The 20,956-nt window shown below is 58.5% G+C and overlaps 1 protein-coding gene across 1 annotated transcript; it reads right to left on the bottom strand.

Annotated features, from left to right (window-relative positions):
- Nucleotides 1-6,188: 6,188 nt before the first annotated feature.
- Nucleotides 6,189-19,920, bottom strand: CCDC102A (coiled-coil domain containing 102A). The gene is made up of 8 exons (XM_032424426.1): nt 19,330-19,920; nt 17,002-17,228; nt 14,273-14,381; nt 12,155-12,271; nt 11,570-11,779; nt 11,169-11,339; nt 9,187-9,290; nt 6,189-6,970 (listed from the first exon to the last, which is right to left on the bottom strand). Exons 1-8 carry the CDS (start codon nt 19,918-19,920, stop codon nt 6,841-6,843), a joined length of 1,659 nt encoding a protein of 552 aa, XP_032280317.1. The 3' UTR covers nt 6,189-6,840.
- Nucleotides 19,921-20,956: the final 1,036 nt, after the last annotated feature.

Below are 20,956 nucleotides of genomic sequence, written 5' to 3' on the forward strand. Positions count from 1 at the left end.
TCAAAGTCTGCCAGTGTCACCCCCTCTGGGAAGAAATGACAGAACCTAGAGGTGCTGACGCCTACCCGCCTACTCTTCCTTGTCTACCTGTAGCCCCACGCTGCAAGGAACAGATGGGGAGCGGAGGTCTGGCGTGGTGGGGGACTGGCCACCAGTGGCAAAGGGGGGCTCCCAGGGGTCCCCATTCCCACAGTGGGATCTGCCTCACAGCGGTTGGCTTACACCCTTATGGAGCCCCCACCTGCTCCTCCTCCCTTCACGCAGGCCCGCGGGGGGCTGGGGGCAGCGGCAGGTGCGCGTGTATGTTCAGGGAGGGCAGGGGCTCCCCCTCTTCCCCGTATCCAGATCTAGGGCCAGCCCCGTGGCCAACTCACCTGTCCTGGTCGACCCCTAGATGTTGTCCCTGGCGCCTTGGTGACTGTTTTGGGATGAGCCATGCGGTAGCCTTTCCACTCTATCTGGGTTTGATCGTCCATAAAAAAAATTAATGGTCCCTGCAAATAAAGAAGCATAACAACAGAGGAAGGCTTTTTAGACAATCAATTAAAAGCCTAGGAGAGGGATTATCTCATTGAAATATCAATTTTTAATAGCACTGCATCTTTGAGTTTCCTCTCAAAAAACTTTGCACACTCCATTTGCCTGCCCTGCTTTATAACTTCATCTCTTGCTGCCTCTGACCGACCTGAGCCTCTGGGACTGGCCTTGGGCACAAAGAGCAGGGGCCTGAGAGGGAGCATGGAGGGTCCCTCATTCATTTGCTCATCCGCTTACTCATTCATTCATCCATTCACTGAACACTCAGTGAGCTCCTTCTAGGTGGTAGGTGTAGGTGCTGGTTACAAAGGTGACTAAAAAGGACCCAAAATCCTAGCCCTCAGAGCATTCAAGGGCTGGAAGGGAGTGGGAAGTCAGCACCAGCCAGGTGAATAAATCGGCAATTGCAAAAGGAGAAGCCGTCCAGAAAAATCAATGTCAAGGGACTGAGATGGAGGTTCATGGGCACAGGAGAGGGAATTTCCGTGAGGCTAGAGGAGTCAGGGAAGGATGTGGAGGGAAAGAAGTTTCAGGGTAGAAGGAACAGCATACCTAGAGCCCTGAGGCGGGAACAGACTTGGGGTACTGAAAGAGTAAAAAGGAAGCCAGCGGACTGGGATGCAGTAAAAGAGGGGGACATAGTGGGAGATGAAAAGAGACGCCATCCAGTCCTCCCAGGGCCCCGGAGGCTGGGGAGGGGCACGTGGTACATGCAGAGTGCCCCAGGAGTTGCTGGTACCGAGGTTCCAGCACCAGCTCTGGACAACAGTGGCCCTGGTCCAAATCCTGCTTCTCAGCGGCTGGGACACCTGGGGAAGCCGCTGGGGGTCTCAGCCTCAGTGTTCTCACCCACTAAGGTGGGAGAATAATTGTGACACCTCACCGGGCTGTCATGAGCATCAAAGGAAGTCAGAGGCAGACTGCCTGGTGTGGCACCTGATTTCTCTCTGACCCCACCCTCCTCCGCTTGGCAGCTTCCTCACTTCAGCCCTTGGGGGCACTGGGGGATCAGATAAACTTTATCCCATAAGGGATTCCCACCAGCCACATCCCAAGGGATTTCATCACACACAGAATTCCAGTTTGTCAGCCACTGGGGTGGGGTTGGTGGGGAAGGAGCTGGTGGTCCAGGCACGGACTAGGTGCCTTCATTTTCCCAGGGCTACCCCCCTGAACCTCATTCCATCCTGGAATCAAGAGACTGGGCGACTGAGCGGGGCTGAGGGGGCGGTGCATGCAGCTGGAGGCAGAGCCCAGACAAAGATCCCGAGATCCCCACGCCCTAGGGACAAGTGCACGGCGCTTGCACACAGACACGATGGGGCCCTTGGACAAAAGCAAACTGTACTGCTGGGAGCTGAACCCCGTGCTGGGAGCTTGGCAAACGGGCTTTCTAATCCCCACAGCACCCCACGGTACATGTGTAGAAACGGAGGCAGGCTCAGGAAGGCAGGTTAGGGGTACAGGCGCCTAGCAGGGGTAGAAGAGCGCCACTCGCTGTCTTGACTTATTATAATGGAGGTCAAAGGAGTGAAAGATCACAACACTATTAAAAGGGCCTGGGGCGTCCCAGGTCATGGTTGCTGGGGGACCTTGCATAGGCTGCTTTGCTCTCTGGACCCCAGTTTACTCAGCCAGGTAATGAGATTCCCCACTCCGAGCTGCCTAAGTTAGAGGCGAAAGTGCGGTGCGGGAGGAGAGAGGGCCTTGCAGAGTATCTGCAGGGAAGAGGGCTTGATGTCCCCGGTTCTCTGCATCATCAGCTTCCTCCTCCCTCCCTCCCTCCCGCCTGCTCTGCACCGGCTCAGCCCCCAGCCCCCAGCCCCACACTGCAGGCTGTAGCTGGGAACAGCGGCCTGTAGACTTGCCTGGGTTCAGATCCCTGTCCTGTCATCCACTGGCTGGTCTCTTCCCTCTCTGGGCCTCGCTTTCCCCGTCATGCCATTGCCCACCTCCCAGGTTGTAAAGACAAAAATTAAATGACTCCCTGGAGGAGGAGCGTCAGCTCTGAATGATCCCCTCCCTCCTCACTTGGGGAGATCCAAATTCCCAGAGGCAGGACCCCTGCCCTCAGAGCTGGAGGGCCAGGGGTGAGCTCGCCACAGAGCTGTCACCCAGTCCGACCAGGCCACTGGTGCAGGGGCAGAGACAGTGCTGGTGAAGCCAGTGGGGTTGGGAGAAAGACCATAGCAACGGGCCCGTCTGGACCTGAGACCAAGGAGACTTGGGGAACGTGCTTAAGGGCATGTAGAGAGCACCCCCAAGGCCAGGATGTGGAGTGAGACTATTTGTCCAGCAGTGGGGAGCCACGGCTAGTTCTTGAGTGGGGGAAGGAAAGGCTAGGATGCGCTCCTCTGACTTTGGGAAGCCTGGGAAGTGGGAAAACCACGGAGGAAGGCTTCATGTTTACACCTCTTTAGGCTACCTCCTGCGGAAGGGCGGGGGGGGGGGGGGCTGAGCACCATGGAGACAGCCCTCAATGCAGCTGGGTCTGTGCAGTTGGAGGAGAGCTGGGAGGCTTTCCAGGGAGCCCTGCTCCATGGGGAGGAGTCCGCCTGGGGCCTGGGAGGAAGCTGGCATCTCGCAACCCTGCAATTAGTAGGCAGAGGAGCTGGGTGGTGGTTGGGTAGGGGGCTGAGAGCTGCAGCTGGTTCATGGGTGCCGCCTCTGCCTCCAATATCCCCCTCACTGCCCCAGAAGGGTGCCCAGGGTGGCTGGCAGGCCCCAGGCAGACAGGGCACTGGGTTCTTGGGAGGGAATGCAGAGCAGAGGAAAAGCCAGAAAAATAACACTAACTGTAAAGTCATATTATCGGGTGTGGGTTTGGACAACCCAGTTGCTATTGTGCTCATTTTACAGATTGGGGAATGAAAGCCCAGAGAGGGACAGGGGCTTGCCAAGAGACACAGCCGCACCTCCCCCACACCCCCATCTGAAAGAGCTGGGGCTAGATGCCACGTTGATCTGGAGGGCTGGGGTGCAGGGTCACTCCTGGGCCCGAACTTCCATGCAGGTAACCCTAGAGACTGCCCCCCACCCCCCTAGAGTCAGGCTGGCAACATGACCTCTGCCGGAGGGAGAGCAAGGGGCGGCCAACCCCAGGGCCCCCAGCCCATCCCTGCAGGGGGAGGAGGGGCAGTCTGGCCCAGCCGGTTCTCTAGCCTGCCCGGGCACTCCAGGCCCTGCCCCTGCGCTGCTGGGGCTTTTGGTACTGGACCATCTGCCCTGGGAGACTTCTTACCTGAGCAGCACACGGACCCATCCAGGACCGGTCCTGCAGGCACTGCGGTGGGGCTGGAGTGGGGGGGGACGGCGCGGTTCTGGCTTCAGCCTTCTAGCATGCCATCCGTCTTCCTTCCCTCCCTCCCCTCCCCTCTTTCACAGATGCCCACTAAGCCCAGGCTACCTTGCTGGCTGCTGGCAGGATTCTCTGGCCTCCAGGAGCATCTGGTGGGACGGCAGAAGCAGACAAGTACACAGCCCGCTACCACTCTTCGAATGAACCAAGTAGCTCAGCTTGGAAGGGCTGGTGGGACTTTGACAGGGGTGGGGCGATTCTGGTGGCCTCGGGGAGCTCAACGGGACTGGAGCTGCAGGCTTTTGGGCCAAGTGGAGGGTGGTGGGGCCACAGCGGAGGGCAGGGGCCGTACCATGTGGGGCCTTGCCTTAGAGGGGTGGGGTGTGGGAGCCGTGATCAGGAGCTCGGGCTCTGGCCTCCGATCCATCTGACCTGAACGCCAGCATCCTCACCGATGAGCTGTGTGGCCTTGGGCTAGTTACTTGCTCCCTCTGAGGCTCTGCATCCTTGATCAAAAGAGGGAAGACACGGTAGGGCCAGCCTCAAAGGGTGTGAGGCACGTGGTGTGGCTCCGTAAGTGTTAACTGGTCTTGGCAGTCGCCCCTGCGTGCACGAGCTCGGAGCCCACGGCCGACCCATGGGCCCGGCCCCCCAGAGCTCACGCTGACTTCGGGCCAGTGGAAGAAGGCTCACATGGCCTCCGGGCGGCCATATATAAATAAGGCGCATGCAGAGTAAGGCTGCAGGGAGTGGTGGGGACTGTGGCCCCCCGAGGTGCCTGTGCCCCGCTCCGGGCAGCACCCGCTTCCCTGCCCGGGGGCCACGACCCCACGGGAGTGTGAACCCAGCGTGGGCCGACGTCCTGACTCCTCACGAGAAGGAAACCTGCATTTTTCTGAGAAACTCCCCATTACTAAACTAGCATGCATATAATAGCGTTTTTAAAGCATGTCGGGAGCCACAGCTGACGCTTCTGTTGGCAGAGGCTGCCCCCGTGAACAAAGGGATGCAAGAGAGGCAGCGCATTCCAGGCCTGGAGAATCTTCCAGCCCTGTGGTCCGTGGCTGTGTCTCCCCTCCCGAGACTGGTTCTCCTCTGGACAGTGAGGTGGGAGGCCAGACCCTCTCCTCGCTGACATTCTCTGGAGCGGCCCTGCCCGCACACAGGGGCGGGAATGGGGCCCCTGCTCAGCACTCTGGCCGGAGGTGCCAGGCAGTCTGGGGGAGCCTGCTGCGCCGCGGATCTGCTCTGTGTCTGGGAATGGCAGGTCCGCCTGGGGCCTGGGGAGGCGGCCCTCAGGGCTGTTGTCAGTGAGGGCCTGGCTCCTGGGGGGGTCAAAGGGCAGCAGTTCAGCCTCTTCTGGGGCCAACTTCCTGTTTGGGAGAGAAAACAGAAAGACCCCTGGCAGGAAATGGCCCTCTTCCCACAGCTTTTTTTTTTTTTCCTGCGGGCCCTGGCTTGTGTGGAAAGACCCGTGGCGGATGGCTCCCCGTGGCCGGGGGTGGCCCACTCCTTCCTTTCCCCTCAGAGCCCAGGAGGGAACCTGGGGCCTCTCTGCCACGACAGCAAACCCCACCTCACCAGTTTCAGCCCTAGTTTAGGCGTGGCAACAGCTGGACCGTTCTGGGCCCGGATGTACCACCCGCTGGGCTCTGGGCCCCTCTGCGTCCCAGCACTGTGTCCTTAGGGGCCCCTCAGACAGCCACAAGAGAGAAAGCCATTGAGTGAGCTCCCCTCCACAGGCACAGGGCCTCAGCGGCTCCTTGCACACCTCTCGGGCACAGGGAGCTCACCTCTTCCGCTGGCTAAGACCATGCGGACAGAGCCTCTTTCTGCAGAAAGCAGGCCTGCTGCCGAGAATTCATCTAGAGCATCTCATTAAGGGCAGGTGTCGCAATGCCACCTCGACCTGCAGATGCGAAAACGTACACTATTGTGTTCTGAATAACAGTTTCCACTGGATTTAATATAAATCTGCTGGTTATAGAGGGTTTAGAAATTAAGCATCAAAAATAAAATTAAAATCACCTGCAATTTCATTACCTAGAGCAGAGCTGGGGGAAAGATAAAAGGATTTGTTATTTACTGTGTTTATGCCTACCTCTGGTCGCCTGAACTTCATCCCTTGTGACAGCCCATCTGGCAAATACCTCCTCTCCTAGGCATACGTTCAAGCATTTTAATAATAACTAACCTTTACTGAGTTCCAGATGAACTCAGCTTATTCTCATGATAGCTGTAGGAGACGCCTCAATTTAGAGATGGAGAAACTGAGGCTCAGAGAGGTCAAGTCACTTCCCCATGGTTGCACAGCCAGTAAGGGGCAGCGGCAGAGATTTGAATTCATCCGGTGCAGAACTGCAGCCTCCTCTCCTCCAGATTAGACACACACCATACCTTTTCCTTCCCCTCACAGAAGCCGGATTCCAGACCACTGAGCAGCTCAGGTGTTCATCCATTCGTTCTTTCTCACATTCGTTCATTTAGCAAGTCACTTGACATTCCGGAACTCAGGCTGGGTGCCAGACGCAGGCTGATGCTGTCCCCTACACCACCTGCCCACATCTGCCACACTCTCAAGGACTCTGCCCCGAGAACCCAAACTCCATTTATTACAAAAGACTGGGTTTATCACATTGTACTGTAAACAGCTCCACCTGACCCCCAAGGTTCAGAGAGGCAGCCTGGGCCGAGGCCCCCACAGCCCCCTTTGACATCCCCCTCGCCCCTGCACGAAGGTCCTGGGTGGATGGGGGTGCTGAGACCGGGCCTTGGAGTGGTCCCGTGTTTATAAGACCAAATGGGTCCAAGGATCCCGTGCACATATATAAAATATACACATATAATGTATACATAGGCCATGGCTTCCCTTCCACGGGGTGTTGCTGGGGTGGGGCCGCCGGCGCCCACCCTGGGAGAGGCAGGGAGCACAGGCAGTTTCATCGGTCAGCCCGGGCACCCAGGGGCCTGCGGCCACAGGCCAGTCCTGTCCGGCCCTGGGAGCTCTAGGCCACCTGGATCTGCAGGTCCTCGTCCTCATCCAGGTCGCTGGCTCCGTCCCCGGCCTCCTCGGCGCCGAAGCGAGCGCTTCGAATCTTCCCGAAGAGGGGGGCATTCTGCTGTTGCCTGCGGAGCCTGTGGGGCCGGGAGACAGGAGGGTCGGGGCAGTCAGTCGATCACCGGTGCTGCAGGCAGCTCAGCCCTTCCCTAGCACGTCCCTGCTGCCAGGCGCCAGCTGGGGCCCTTCCCCTCCAGTACCTGATGTCACAGCACCCTCCCAGAGGCTGCTGAGATGTCGGGGTTGTTACTGTCACCCTCGTTCGACAGACAAGGAAACTGAGGCACAGAGCAGTCAAGTGATTTGTCCATCCCCCCAGACAGCAGGGAGTGAGGCTGGGCTCCGCCGTGGGCTGGGGCCGGAGAGGTGAAGCAGCCACTTAAGGTCACCCTGCTAGGATTCGAACCCACGCCAGGCTCCAAAGACCACAGAGAGAGAGTTTGGGGGTGGGGGGCCTGAGGTCCCCTATCCTCCCCCCCAGCCATGGAAGTGAGAAAGGGCTCCGCCCTAGTTCTTCCCCACACTGAAATTCCTAAAGCCCAAATTTACGAGGGCTGCTGGAGGAAATGCCCATCCCCCAGCAGAGTGGCCGCCTTGGCTCCATCTTACTGGAAGGCATGAATTATTTACACGGCAGGGAGGGGGCCAGGCGGGGGCCTCCATTACTGGGCCGTGATTTAGTGAGCTGTCCCCGGAACATTAAAGCACAAAAAGTTGGAAAATAAAACGAGGTGGCGGGCCTGGGCAGCCCTGGCCTCCCCCCGTTGGAAGGACTCGGGAGGCACAGCCTGCCTGCCCATTTTGGAATGAATGTGGCCGAAGGACGCGGCCAACTCTGCGGTAAAGCCCGGGGCTCAGCGGCCTCTGAGGGCTGTCCCCTGAGAGGGGTGTGTGTGTGTGTGTGTGTGTGTGCGCGTGCAGAGCGGGCAGCGCTGGTCAGACACGGAGTCTGACCTGCACTCACGCCTGGGCCCCCATGCAGCATTTTATGGGCATCATCCCAGGCAGATGGGGAAACTGAGGCAGGTTGGCTATGTCCCACAGCTGTTAGGCCTGGCTCCACGGCCTGTATTCCCAGCCACAGAAACTCAGCACACGGCAGCGCACAGTATATGCTCTGGAAATCGGGGTGCTGGTGGCCGGGGGGGCGATCCAGCCGGACCACCTGCCAGATGTGTGGCCGTGGAGACCCTCACCCTCTTAAGGCCTTACTTTCCTTGTCTGCCAGCTTCCTAGAAAAAAATAGCTTCCACTTCCCTTCTCTCATGGGAGAGGGATTCTTGGCGGGACCCAAATGTAAGGCCCCCCCTGCCCCACAGCCCCCAGCTGCTCCCCAGGGGGGAAGTAGCAACAGCACTTATGACGTGCCCCGTGCTTTTACAAGCTCACTGAATTCTCACAATAAGAGGCAAGACCTGTATCATCCCCATTTTACAGATGAGGAAATGGACACAGAGAGGTCAAGCGAGTGGCCCCAGACCACACAGACCACTTCCACAGCTCCTCAGTGCAGATTCCCACCCACCGGGGGAGTCTGGGTGCAGAGCCCGCGCCGCTCTGTTCTCTGACATCAGAGGATGCGACTGACAGCCTGGCACGGGCCTGGCACAGGAAGTCAGCACAGTGGTCCTGACGCCCCTGCTGGTGGGGCGCGTGTGGAGTAAGGAGGGCCTTGGACTTGGCTCTCTGTCACCTCATGGGCCTAGGGAGAGTGCAGGGAGAGGGGGTACCGCAGAGTATTGGGATGGGGTGGTCAGGGGAGGGAGAGAGAGTGTGCTGGGTGGGTTCCCCAGAGACCCTGCGGTCCTCCCTCACGAAGGCTGCAGCTGACGGATTGGGCCTACCATCAGGACTGGGGCTCCCCCGCGCATCCCTGCCTTCCCATTGCTCAGATCCCAGCTGGCCCAGGGACCCTGGGGGCTGCTTATTCTTCCTGTCCATGACTCCCCAGACCCTTTGGCCCCGCCCCCTGCCCCACCTTGGACCTGCCCTCTTTGGCCCCCCTTCCTTCCCTCTCACCACCCTCCCACCGGCCAGCCAGCCAGTCACACACAGATGATTCCAGGGCTCTCAGCTGGTCTCACTTCCTGCACTCCCCTTCCCTGGTTTCCTGGCCTTGGCCCTTCCTGCCTGGATGGGACAGGGTTCTGGCCCCAGGGGTCCCGGATCTCTTCCTTTGATGCTTTCCCCGCTAGCCTGGGCTGGGGCTCCAACCTTGACCGGGAGGAAGTCTCTCCCTGCCCTGCTTCTGTGTCCGGCCAGGGGGTCCTCCCCACCAGGGCGGCACGCCCACCTGGACTGCAGATGCTCCAGCTGCACTTGTAGGTTCTCGCTCTGTTCCGTCTGCTCGTCCAGCGACCGCTGCAGCTTCCGTGCCTGGTTGTGGGCCTCGTCCAGCTGGCGGGGGGGGGCAGGGCCAAGAGCGTGAAGGTCACCTTGGGTCAGCCTGGCCGTCTACCCAGGACCAGCCCCTCCCGCCATTCCTCTGCCTTTCCCAAGAGCAGTCCCTGTCTGTTCTTTGAGGCCCAGACCAAGGCCCACCTCCTCCAAGGAAGCATGCCTTTGCCCCTCACCATTCCTGCTGCCCCTGCCTTCCAAATCTACACATCTTCCGACACCCCAAGCCACTGATCCAGCCATCAACCTGCCTGCCCGTCTCTCCCCATGGGTCTGTTCATCTGACCATTCATCTGTGGAATGACGTCTGCCCATGGAGATGCCTACCTACCTGCTCACCACTGCTTATTCTACTCAGCTACCCATTCACCCCATCTATCTGCTTCCACTCTCCCAGACACACCTATCATCCCATCTGTCCATCCTTCTGTCCTTCTCTCTGTCCATTCATCCTTCTACCCGCTGATCCAATTTAGTTATCTAGCCATCTTTCCACTGTCCACACAGTCCTCTATTTTCCTGTGCATCTGTATACTCATCTGACATTCATCCACCCACCCACCCACCCATCCAGTCACCTACCCATCCACCTACCCATTCACCCATCCACCCAACCATCTACCCACCCATCTATGCATCTACCCACCCATCCAGTCACCCACCCATCCACCTACCTATCCACCCATCCATCCACCCACCCAGCTACCAATCTATCCACCCACCCACCCATCCATCCACCCACCTATCCAGTCACCCACCCATCCACCCACCTATCTAGTCAACCACCCATCCAGTCACCCATCTATCCACCCACGCACCCACCCATCCACCTACCTATCCACGCATCCATCCACCCACCCATCCACCTGTCCATCCACCGACCCAGCTACCAATCTATCCACCCACCCACCCATCCATCCACCCACCCACCTATCCAGTCACCCACCCATCCACCCATCAATCCACCTACCCACCCATCCACCCATCTACCCACCTATTCAGTTACCCACCCATCCATCCACCCATCCAGTCACCCACCCATCCATCTACCCATCCACCCATCCATTCATCCAATCACCTACCCATCCACCCACCTATCCACCCATTCATCCACCCAGCCATCTATCCATCCACCCACCTATCCAGTCACCCACCCATCCACCCACCTATCTAGTCAACCACCCATCCAGTCACCCATCTATCCACCCACGCACCCACCCATCCACCTACCTATCCACGCATCCATCCACCCACCCACCCACCTGTCCATCCACCGACCCAGCTACCAATCTATCCACCCACCCACCCATCCATCCACCCACCCACCTATCCAGTCACCCACCCATCCACCCATCAATCCACCTATCCAGTCACCCACCCATCCATCCACCTATCCAGTCACCCACCCAACTACCTATCCAGTCACCCATCCATCCACCCACCCATCCAGTCACCTATCCCTCCACCTACCCATTCACCTATCCATTTACCCATCCAGTCACCTACCCCTCCAGTCATCCATCCAGTCACCTATCAGACATCTCTTGTTACATTTCATCCATCCTCCCTCTCCCCCTCCCTTCCCCATCCACCTGTCCCTCTATTCTCTCATCCATCTGCTCATCCATCCACGGAATTACTTTCTTGTTGTTCCATTTCCACATCTACGTGCCACACGGACCACCTACATGTCCGCCCACTCATCCATCCGTTAATCTATTCAGCTACTCATCCATCCTGCCGTCCGTTCTCCTTCCCACACACCTATCTACCGTCCACCTATCTACCGTCCACACAGTGACACGGGAGGGCCCTGCAGCCCTGCTGCCACTGCCGCTGAGGCCTGAGGCCGCCCCATGGGCCCCAGCGGGTGCTCACCTCATCCTCGGCCTGGGCCAGCTCCTTCTTGAGCTCCTCCACCCGCAGCCGCAGCTTCTTCACCTCTGCTTCGTGCTGCTCCACCCGCCGGTTGGCGTGCGCCAACTCGGCCACCTTCTCCTGAAACTGCTTCTTCAGCTTGCCGTGCACATGCTTCAGGTCGGCCAACTCCTGCGGGGGGGGCGCTCAGGGTCACGGGGCACCTGCAGGCTCCCTGCTTAGCGGCCAAAGCGATATCAGGAACGTGGCCCACAGGGGACGCCCAGGAGGAGTGGCTTCTGGGGCCGTCGCCACCTCCGTCCTTCGTTGTCACTTCAGGGGTCCCCCGCCCCCCGTGGGCTGGAGCTGGACACATAGTGGGTGCTCTGCCCCGGCCCTGGCCGTACCACCCGCTACCCCACCTTGTTCTTCTCGAAAAGCGCAGCCTGGCTGGCCCGCAGGTCACAGTCCAGGGCGCTGGCTGTCTGCCTCCGCCGGCGGGCCAGCGCCTCCTCCAGATCCCCGACCTGCACCCGCAGCTTCTTGTTCTCCCGTTCCAGGCCCAGCTTCTCGGTCTCCAGCCGCTCACGGCGACCCCACTCGGCCGCGTTCTCGGCCTGCAGCCGCTCCATCTGCAACAGTGCAGGACAGGGTCAGGGCTCCAGGGGGAAGGCGGACAGGAGGGCCTAAGCTGGATGCTCCCCCCACCCCCCAGAGCCATTTTTGGCTCCAGGAAGCAGATCCAGCTGCAGCAGCTATAATTAACCTGGGCTGATTTCACGGTGTGCAGGATGTGAGGGCGCTTCTGGTCTGTGTGTGGGAGAGAGGCCCGCCGCCCCCTGCAGACCAGAGCACCTTCCGGGTGTGGCTGGTCCCTGCCTCAGCGTACAGACCTCCTTCTTGCCCTCTTTGGAGTGGTCGGCTGATGGAGGCCAGGCCCCTGCCTCCCTCCTCCCCACCTCCCCGCCCCAGCCCCAAGCCCTCCCAGACCCCACCGGTGGCCTCACCTCACCCCTCAGCTCTGCCATCTTCCTGTCCATGCTGGACCGCGCACCTAGCTCATCCTCCAGGTCTTCAGACATGCGACCCAGCTCGTCCTGGTGGGCCTCCTTCAGGATGCTGAGCTGCGGGACACAGTGCAGCCTGGTTCCATGAGAACCACCTGGGTCTATCCCGGAACCGGCTCCGGGGGATGGGCGCTGGGGCAGGAGTGCTCAGCAAGGAGCCCGATGTGGGGTCCAGATGCGCCACGGGGTACCCAGAACAGAGCCTGGATCTGACTGCTGGTGCCGCTTCCGGCATTTCACACCTCCTACCTCATGACCATCTAGCCTCCCAGTGTCCACTTGTGGCCCCTGGCACTCCACTTCCACGACGGTAGCCCAGAATGAGCTCTTTAAAAAGATAAGTCAATCATACCCCCATCCCTGGGTTCCTTAGGATAAGACCCGACCCCTTTCTCTGGTTTCACAATATGGTTGGACCCTTGCCCATCTCTCCTCTCTCCTCTTAGTTCACAGTGCTCCAGGCTCGAGTCCTCAAACACACCAAGCTCCTGTCCACCACTGGGCCTTTGTACATATGGTTCTCTCTACCATCACTCTTTCCAAGTTGTTTTACGGGATTGACTTTTTGCATTCTCAGGCCTTGGCCTAAATGCCCCCTCCTCAGGAAGGCCTCTCTCCTCCTCCCTGACTACAAGAGGTGCCCCCTTTACTCTACGTCCCACTCCCCATTAGAATGTGAGCGCGGGAGGACAGAGAGCTTGTCTGTCCACCTTTGTATCCCTATATGGCCTTAGCACTGGGTAGCCCTGTGAACTGACTGAACGCACTCAGTGGATCTGAACAGGGTCTGCGCGTGCGTGCAGGCTTGGCCACACAGGGATCGCCTGGGGTGACGGGGGCATAGTGCAGATGCCTCGTCGTACAGCAGGGAAACCAACAAACTGTCACTCTGTGCAATGACACGGGGGAGCTCAAATCCGTAACACTGAGGGAAAGAAGCCAGCTACAAAAGAGAATCTTTATGACTATCTGCTAAACTGAACATTCATGTTTTATTCACTTTTCTGCAAAAGATTCCACTTCATAATATGGAAAGATTAAAAAGGCAGATTCCTGGACCCATCCCCCAAAGATGCTGCTTCCGGGGACGGATGGTTTTAGGACATTCCCTGAGAGATTCTACCATGAGACAGTCTTCGTTGCTTCCAGGGCAGTTTTAGGCTCTGGGGTCTGGAGGGATCTTCGCACCTTCTGCAAATGCAGCGGGTCCAGCAGACTTTCTCTGGGTGGCCTCGCCCCCTGGTGGCCACAGGGGCCCGCACACGAGGCAGTCGCGGCCACCCAGCAGGACCTCGGCCTGCCCTGAGTCCCCAAACTGCAGCGGTGGAATTCCCTCTTGGCCCACTGGAGCCTCAGTTTTGTCCTTTATAAAATGGGGACCCCAGGGTCCAGCTTCGTTGACTGCCCTGAAGCGTCAGTGAGATGGAGAACATTCTAGACACCATGAATGCTACATCCCAACTCCTCCCCTTCAGCGTGGTCTACGAAGCCCAGTGAGGTCTGGCTCCCTTGGAACCTCATCTCTCACTTACTTCCCTCCAGCCACACTGCCCTCTGCTTTCTGCACATGCTAGGCTTACTCTGGCCTCAGGACCTTTGCATGTGCTGTGCCTTCTGTCAGGAACCCTGCCCCCATATCCTCTCAAGGACAGCTTCTTTAGGTCTTGCCTCAAATGTCACCTTCCCAGAGAGGCCATTCTTCTTTTTTTTTTTTAATTTTAATTTTATTTATCTACTTACTACTTTCTTATTTTATTTTTTTTAGAGATGCCATTCTTGACCCACCACCACCTCTCTTATTCTGTCTGACTCCTTCAGAGCTTATGAATTGATCTGGCTGCTTACTGTTGGTACTCCCTGTGCCCCACCCCGTAGCCCCCACAAGGTGAGCTCCCGAAGCCAGGGACCCTGCCTCCGCCAGCACTCAGAACAGCGGATGGAGCGTGGCCGGCATTTGATGAGGAATGACTGAACTCCCTCCTTTCTCCCACTCCCACTGCTGAAATCCAACAGTGTAATGCTGCTTCCTCTAAGAAGACCGCCGTCTCCAAGACTCACCTGCTTGAGCATCTCCTGCTTGGTCTTGTTCAGCTCCTCATACTTGATCTTCCACTGGCTCAGCTCCCCCTCCAGCTTCTCAATGTTCCTGCTCAGTGCCAGTTTATCCCTGGAGAGAGGAGGAGGAGAGGCAGACACGGGGGTGAGCCCACCGAGGCCCTCTGCTGAGAGTCCTGTGCGGCCTGCACCTGGGAAGCCGGTGTCCGAAGTCCTTGCCTCGGCATTCAAGGCCCTGGCACCAACCCCCCCCCCCCCCCCCCGCCCGGAGTTTGCACTCCTTTTGCAAAGAGCTCTACTCCCCACCTTCTGCACCACTGCAGGCGCCCAGCTCACGATGTGGGCAGGTGACCAGGACTCCAGGACACTCTGGTCAAGTGTCTCAGGCTCAACTGCCCAATATGACCCCTGTTTCTGTTTTATGTACGGTTGTTGCCTGTAAGGCTTGGTTTGAACACATGGTTCTGGGGTCAGAAAAGCTGGAAAACACTGTCCACTGGGTCTCAGATGGAGGGGTCACCTCTCGTCGTCCTCACTGGGTGGGGAATATCTCCCACGATCCCCACTCTGCACTCTGCTCTGTGCATGAGTGAGATGCTGTGGGTAATGAGCACGGGGCCTGGCCCCAGCACACAGTAGGTGCTCAACGTTATCCTCACTCTTCAGCATGCTGTGCCTCGTGACCCCCCGCCGACCAGCCTCCCTCTCGGGGAGTCTGACATCTCCCGCCTCTAACGTGGGCTTCTCAGGAGACAGTACCACCCTCTAGGAGGCATTTCTGGTAACCCTGCATGACCCGGTCACTCGGTGGGCAGGGACAAGGGGTGCCTATGTCCTGCACTGAAGGCCCAGGGCCATCCCACCCTCCAGGACTGATCCCGCATCCCCTGTAATGCGTGCATGCCCTGCCAGACACCCCCAGGTGTGCAAACCATCTGAGCCTAGACCCTCCCTCTGATTCACACATCAGCAGAAAGTATCTTTTGTACTCACAGCGTCTCCCCAGGAACAGATCGCTGTATAAATTGAAAGAACGGTGCGCTATGCTTGGCTCAGAACTTTACCAAAGGCTGTTCCTCTCTCAGGAAATCTCGTCGCCACCTCGACGGCGCTTGTGTATCTGAGTTGCGGACCCCACACACCTGCACCTGCTGTTTTGGTAGCTGTCCAGGGAGGTGACTTAACTGAGCCCATCCACACAAAGCCTGACTCAGAGTACGTGCTATGTAAGTATTGGCTGGGAGGGTTATCACTACCCTTCTTCGTAAAGGCACCCGATTCTGATTACCTCTGCCCCTTGAACACCCTGGGTTTCAACCGCATGGATCCACTTACACGCGGGTCGTTTTGATAAATACGGTACAGTATTGTATTTTCATCCCTTTTTCTTAATGTTTTCTTTCCTCTAGCTTCCTTTATCGTAAGAATACAACACGTAATACATAGAACGTACAAAACACATGTTAATCGACTGTTTATATTATCGGTAAAGCTCTGGTCAACGAATTACGTTTTGGGGGATCAAATCTGGGGGGTCAGATTTTCAACTGCGTGGGGGCGGGGAGTGTCAGTGCCCCTGACCCCCATATTGTTCAAGGATCAACTGCACTTCGTTATTTCCTCTAGTGGAGCCGGGCCTGAGCACGTCCATGTCACAATATGTATATTATACTATGTTTACATTCCTGCTTTATATTTCAGTTAGTGAAACAGGCTGCTATTTGTCCATCTTGCTTAAACAGAAATTTATGGTCTCACAGTTCTGGAGGCAGAAGTCCAAGATCAAGGTGTCAGCAGGGTTGGCTCTGTTTGAGGCCCATGAGAAGGAATCTGTCCCCTTGCTTCTGGGAGTTTGCGGGCCATCTCTGGTTCTCCTTGACTTATAGAAGCATCCCCCTGATCTCTGCCTTCATACTATCTATGCATTTAATTTCTGGACAGAAAGGGAGTGTTACAGAATGTTCATTATAATCAGGCCTGTGCCCTGATCAAGGTCACCGGCGACCTCCACACTCTAAGTCCTCTGGTGAGCGCTTAGTCCTCTTCTTCCTTGACCAGCTGTTCACTCCCTCCTCTGTGAAACAGGTGCTGCTGGTTTCCCCGACCCTTCCCGGACCCGCTTCTCCTGTCTCCTCGCCGCTGGGCTCTTCCTCTGATCTCTAAAGTCGGAGGGCCCCAGGGCTCCATCCTCTGACCTCCCTCACCCAGCTCACGGCTTTTGAAATCACTTATTCCCTGCTGACTCTTGCGTTTTTACCTCCAGCCCACATCTGCCTCGTGAACTCCAGACTCATTCACATACGCAACTGCCTCCCTGTCATCTCCATTTCAACTGGGCCAAACCCGATTCCCATCTGCAACCCCTCAACCTCCCTGACCCTCCTTCCCTGCTCGTACCTTTGCCCATGACACAGTCTCCCCACTAGCACATAAGCTCCATGAGGCGGGGAGTGGGGAGGGTTTGGGCTCATTTACGGCTATATCTTCACTGCCGAGCACAGGTCTGACCCAGAGCAAATGCATGATATATGTTATTTGAATTAATAAAACAAAACTTGCATGGGGTGCCCCAGTTAGGACACACTGCTCTAAAGTTCCAAGACTCAAGCCTAAATAGTGCCACGCACCTTCAGCGAGTCTCACATTCCACGACGCTGACTTTGTGCGATTCTGAGGGTGCCCTGGCGTGGCCCGGCCCGCCCCCGGGGCCCTGCTTCCCTGCCGGGACTTACTCTCGCTCCTTGAGCAGCACCTTCTGGGACTCATCTAGCCGCAGCCGCAGGGCGGTCAACTTGGATGCATCCTCCTCGATGGTGGCCGTGTCCTCCCAGGGCAGCCGGCTGCGCTCCTGGCGGCCTGAGCTGCCCCGTGGGCCCCCGGCCCCCACGCTGCGTGCCTCCCAGCAGCCCTCAGGCTCCTCTGGTCTGCTCTTCAGCAGGCTCTCCACCAGCTCCAGCTCCTGTAGGGACCAAGGTGGAGGAAGGACCAGTGGCTGCTGAGCCCTCACTCTCTTGGCCGACCTCATGGCCTTTCCCAGGCCCTAGGTCTGGGATCGGCTTGGTGGGTAACCTTGGGCAAGTCACACAGCCCTCTGGGCCCCAATATCCTCTTCTGGAGCCTGCCTCTCCATCCCTGGAGAGGGAGAGACACCCCCTCTTCTGGGCCTCTCCCCTTCACCTCCTGGAACTGCACACAGAGTCAGCTACTACAGTTCCCTGTATCTTAGAAGATTTCCCAGGGCAGGTGGTGAGCCTCTCTGTCATCGGAAGTGTGCAAGCATATGGTGGGACACTGATGCGAATGGCATGTAGAAGCAGGGACTCCCACAATGGATAAGAACTAGATTCCCCCAAAAGGAATTCCGGCTCTAAGATCCCATTCTTCAGGTGCAAACACTAAGGCACCAGGAAGTAAGTGACATAAAAGATGCACAGGAAGGCAGCCCCTGTGAGCAGAACCAGCTCCCAGACAGAAAGTAGTGAGAGACTGTTAACTCAGTGCCTATCCCCTGAGCTTCCCATTCCCCTTTGCCCCTCCGGACTGCCCCTGCTGCACCCAAGGCCTGCCTCTGACCACAGACCTGAGACATCCATGGCCTCTGTCCCAGCCTGGCTTCCCCCGTGACCTTTCTAGAGGAGTCCAGGCCAGCTCCTTCCCTGTCTGGCCCTCAGTTTCCCTATCTGGATGGGGACAGTGGCCCTGAGAACTACCTGTGGACAGAGATTCTACTCCTAATGTATCTCAGACTGTCTGGGTGGGGGCCTCAAACGTCACTCAGTCCAAAGCCTTATTGCACAAATGGGGAAACAGGGAGGGAAGGGACTGGTTCTGGGTCACAGAACACAGAAGTGTCTGGGCTGGAGAAAAAACTGACTGTAACCTCAAGGCTCCTGCCACGGTACCTGCTACCTCCTGAAGTGTGACTGACAACCACAGCAAGGACAGGACAAGAATAGCACCACGAGGCTGGCTGACAGGGGCTGTCGTCGTCTGCCCCAAAGAACAGCAATGAAGGAACGCCACCTCCAAACACCAGGCAGGCCTGGGGACGTGGGGGCTTCAGCCACCAGGAGGCAGCAGTGCCCACCCTAGCCTAGAGGGGTGGCAGGAGCTGGGCAAGGGAGGGGAGAGGGCAGCCAAGAATCTTAGCTGCGGGAGCTGGACCATCTGGGGATGGAGCTGGGAGGAACCTGAGCCTGGACTCTGCTCCTAGAAGGCCTGCTGGGTTGGGGGATGCTGCCCTCCACCCCCACCACTCACGCTCCAGCCTCACTGATGTAATATTACCACGACTCCGGAGTTCACCTGGGTTCAACTACCCAGCACTGCAGTCACCAGCTGGGAGACATTGGTACTTAATCTCCCTGTGCTTCAGTGTGCTCATCCACAAAGCAAACCCCTCTTGGGATTGTGAGAATTAACTAGATCCTGCATATGCGGAGCTTAGCGCGGTCTGCAGGTGCCCACAGAATGATGGGAGCTGTCATTCCCGGCCTCTGGGCTTTTGCATGCCTGCACATTTCACAGAGAATTCCTCCATAACCTCCTAGTCTCCGCTGAAACGGGACCTCCTCCAGGAAAGCTTCTGGGAAGCCCCATCTGCAAAGCCTGGTTCAGGGACCTTCTCTGTGCTCCTCGTGCCCTGACAACCTCCCACCTCTCAGCTTTGACTGATGCGGGTTATAAATGTTTACCCCCCCCAACCCCCCCCCCCCACTCAAGTTGAACGAATGACTAGATTCGGCTCTGCTGCTAATAGATGCCTACCAGGCACGAGCTTCGATCCCGCTTCTGCCCCAAAGGGACGATTTTAAGGTTCTGTTGACGGCTCAGGTGCGGGAGTGGAAGGACCACCAGATGCCAGGCCTCTCCGGAAGAACGCCGTCCTCAGGCCCCGCGAAGCAGAGGCCCGCGCAGGAGAGTGAAACTTCCCAGGGGACCAAGCCCTTCCTATCCCCCTTCCTCAGTCCCGCCGCACCCCTTTCTGGACCCCAGCGCCAAGGGCCTTGCCCAGGAGCCCGCCTCCTAGCCAGCCCCACAGCCCCAGCCGCGCCGCGCACCTGGCTGCCCTGGGGCACTTCGCACCCGACGTCGCGCACCGGCTCCTGCTCCCTGTCGGGCTCGGGCTCCGGCCCGTCGGGCGTGCGGTCGGCGGCCCCCCGGGCGCCCCGCAGCCGCGCCAGCTCGCGGCCCCGCGCCTCGCACTCGCCCTGCGCCTCCTGGCGTTCGCGCCGCGCGCCGGCCAGCTCCTTGGTGAGCGCGTCGAGGCGCTGGCGCAGCTGGCGCACCTCCTCGCGCGCGCGGTTGCGCTCGGCGCGCACCTTGCTCCACTTCTCGCGCCAGTTGGCCGTGCAGTCCGACCACCAGCGCATGGTCTTCTCCATCTGCGCCGCCCGCGCGCGCGCCTCCTCCAGCTCCCGCAGCCGCAGCTCCTCGCGGCTCTCCCAGTCCCCGTCGGCCAGCAGCGCGGGCGCCGGCGGCAGCGGCAGTGCGGGCGGCGGCCCCGGCGAGGGCGTGCCGCTGGGCGGCGTGGGCGGCAGCGAGTCGGCCGGCCCCATGCGCTCCGGCGACGGGCTGCCCAGGATGGTCAGGAGGCTGCCCTTGGACAGCTGCGGGGACTCGGCCAGCCGGGGGCTGGGCCCGTGGCTCATGGTGCGGCCGCGCGGGCGGGCCCCGGGTTCCAACTCCGGGTGGGACTCAGGGGCGGCACGGGGGATGTCCGGAGCACGCGAGACCCCTGTGCATGCTGGCCACCGCTCCCCACCGCTCCTCCTCGGACCTGTGGGAGAACACAACCGTTAGTAGGCCGTGGCCCCCACCTGTCCATACCCATAAGCTCAGCCATGGGAAAGGCAGAACGGGCAGCGGAAACAGCAAGGGCAAAAGCGGGAGGAGAGAAACGGTCTGGCCCCGAAAAGCCCCATTGAGGCTGTAGTGGTGAGCCTGGGCCTGTAACTGCTTCCTCACTGGCCTCCAGACACCCTCCTGCAAGGTCCTTTCACCCTGCAGCCAAGGCAGCTGATCTGAAACCTTGATCTGCTGTCCCTGACCTTCAAGTCCCATGTCACCCAGTGAATGACTTGTACTACTCCCCATCTCTACCCCAAGTGCAGCATGCTTGCACACTGACTGCCAGGACTGCCTTCCCTGCCTCTTCCTGCACTGGGCTAACTCTTCTCAGGCTTAAAACTTATCTGACTTATCACCTCCTCCTAGAAGTCCTCCAGGACCGCCTCAGGCCAGGTGGCCCAGCCCACCTGTGTCTCCATCACTAGTGTAATCAATCTCACCTACCATTTATCTGTGTCCCCCCCCTGCTCCCCGTCCTCACCCCAGGCTGTGAGTTTGCTGAGGACTGGGGCTGGCTCTTGGCCACTGTCTCCATCCCAGCATATGATACCAATGGCAATGACATTTGTGGAAGTCTGACTGCAGGCCAGGTGCCATGCCCATGGTCTTATGTGAACTATCTCATTTATTCTTCTCAGTAGACTCCAGGGAAACGGCTCCCATTTACTCCAGAGGAAAGTCGAGGCTCAGAAAGGTTGAAGCCCAGATTTGATTCCAGGTACAGGGTAAGGTGGGGGTGCTCTGGTGTTAGGGTGGAAATAAGCCAGAGTCTAAATGGCGGGGGTGAGGCAGTGGTGAGAGGTCCCACTGCTGGGCCCTGCTATTCTGGGCCACAGC

The sequence above is a fragment of the Phoca vitulina genome, unplaced genomic scaffold, assembly GCF_004348235.1.
Source record: "Phoca vitulina isolate PV1807 unplaced genomic scaffold, GSC_HSeal_1.0 scaffold30, whole genome shotgun sequence".
Taxonomy (NCBI): Eukaryota; Metazoa; Chordata; class Mammalia; order Carnivora; family Phocidae; genus Phoca; species Phoca vitulina.

Coding starts and splice junctions, on each gene's coding strand:
- CCDC102A (XM_032424426.1), bottom strand. CDS start 19,920: ATGAGCCACGGGCCCAGCCCCCGGCTGGCCGAGTCCCCGCAGCTGTCC. Junction 14,382..17,001: donor GTGCTGCTCAAGGAGCGAGA/GTAAGTCCCGGC, acceptor TCCTCTCTCCAG/GGATAAACTGGCACTGAGCA. Junction 11,780..12,154: donor TGGCAGAGCTGAGGGGTGAG/GTGAGGCCACCG, acceptor GCACTGTTGCAG/ATGGAGCGGCTGCAGGCCGA.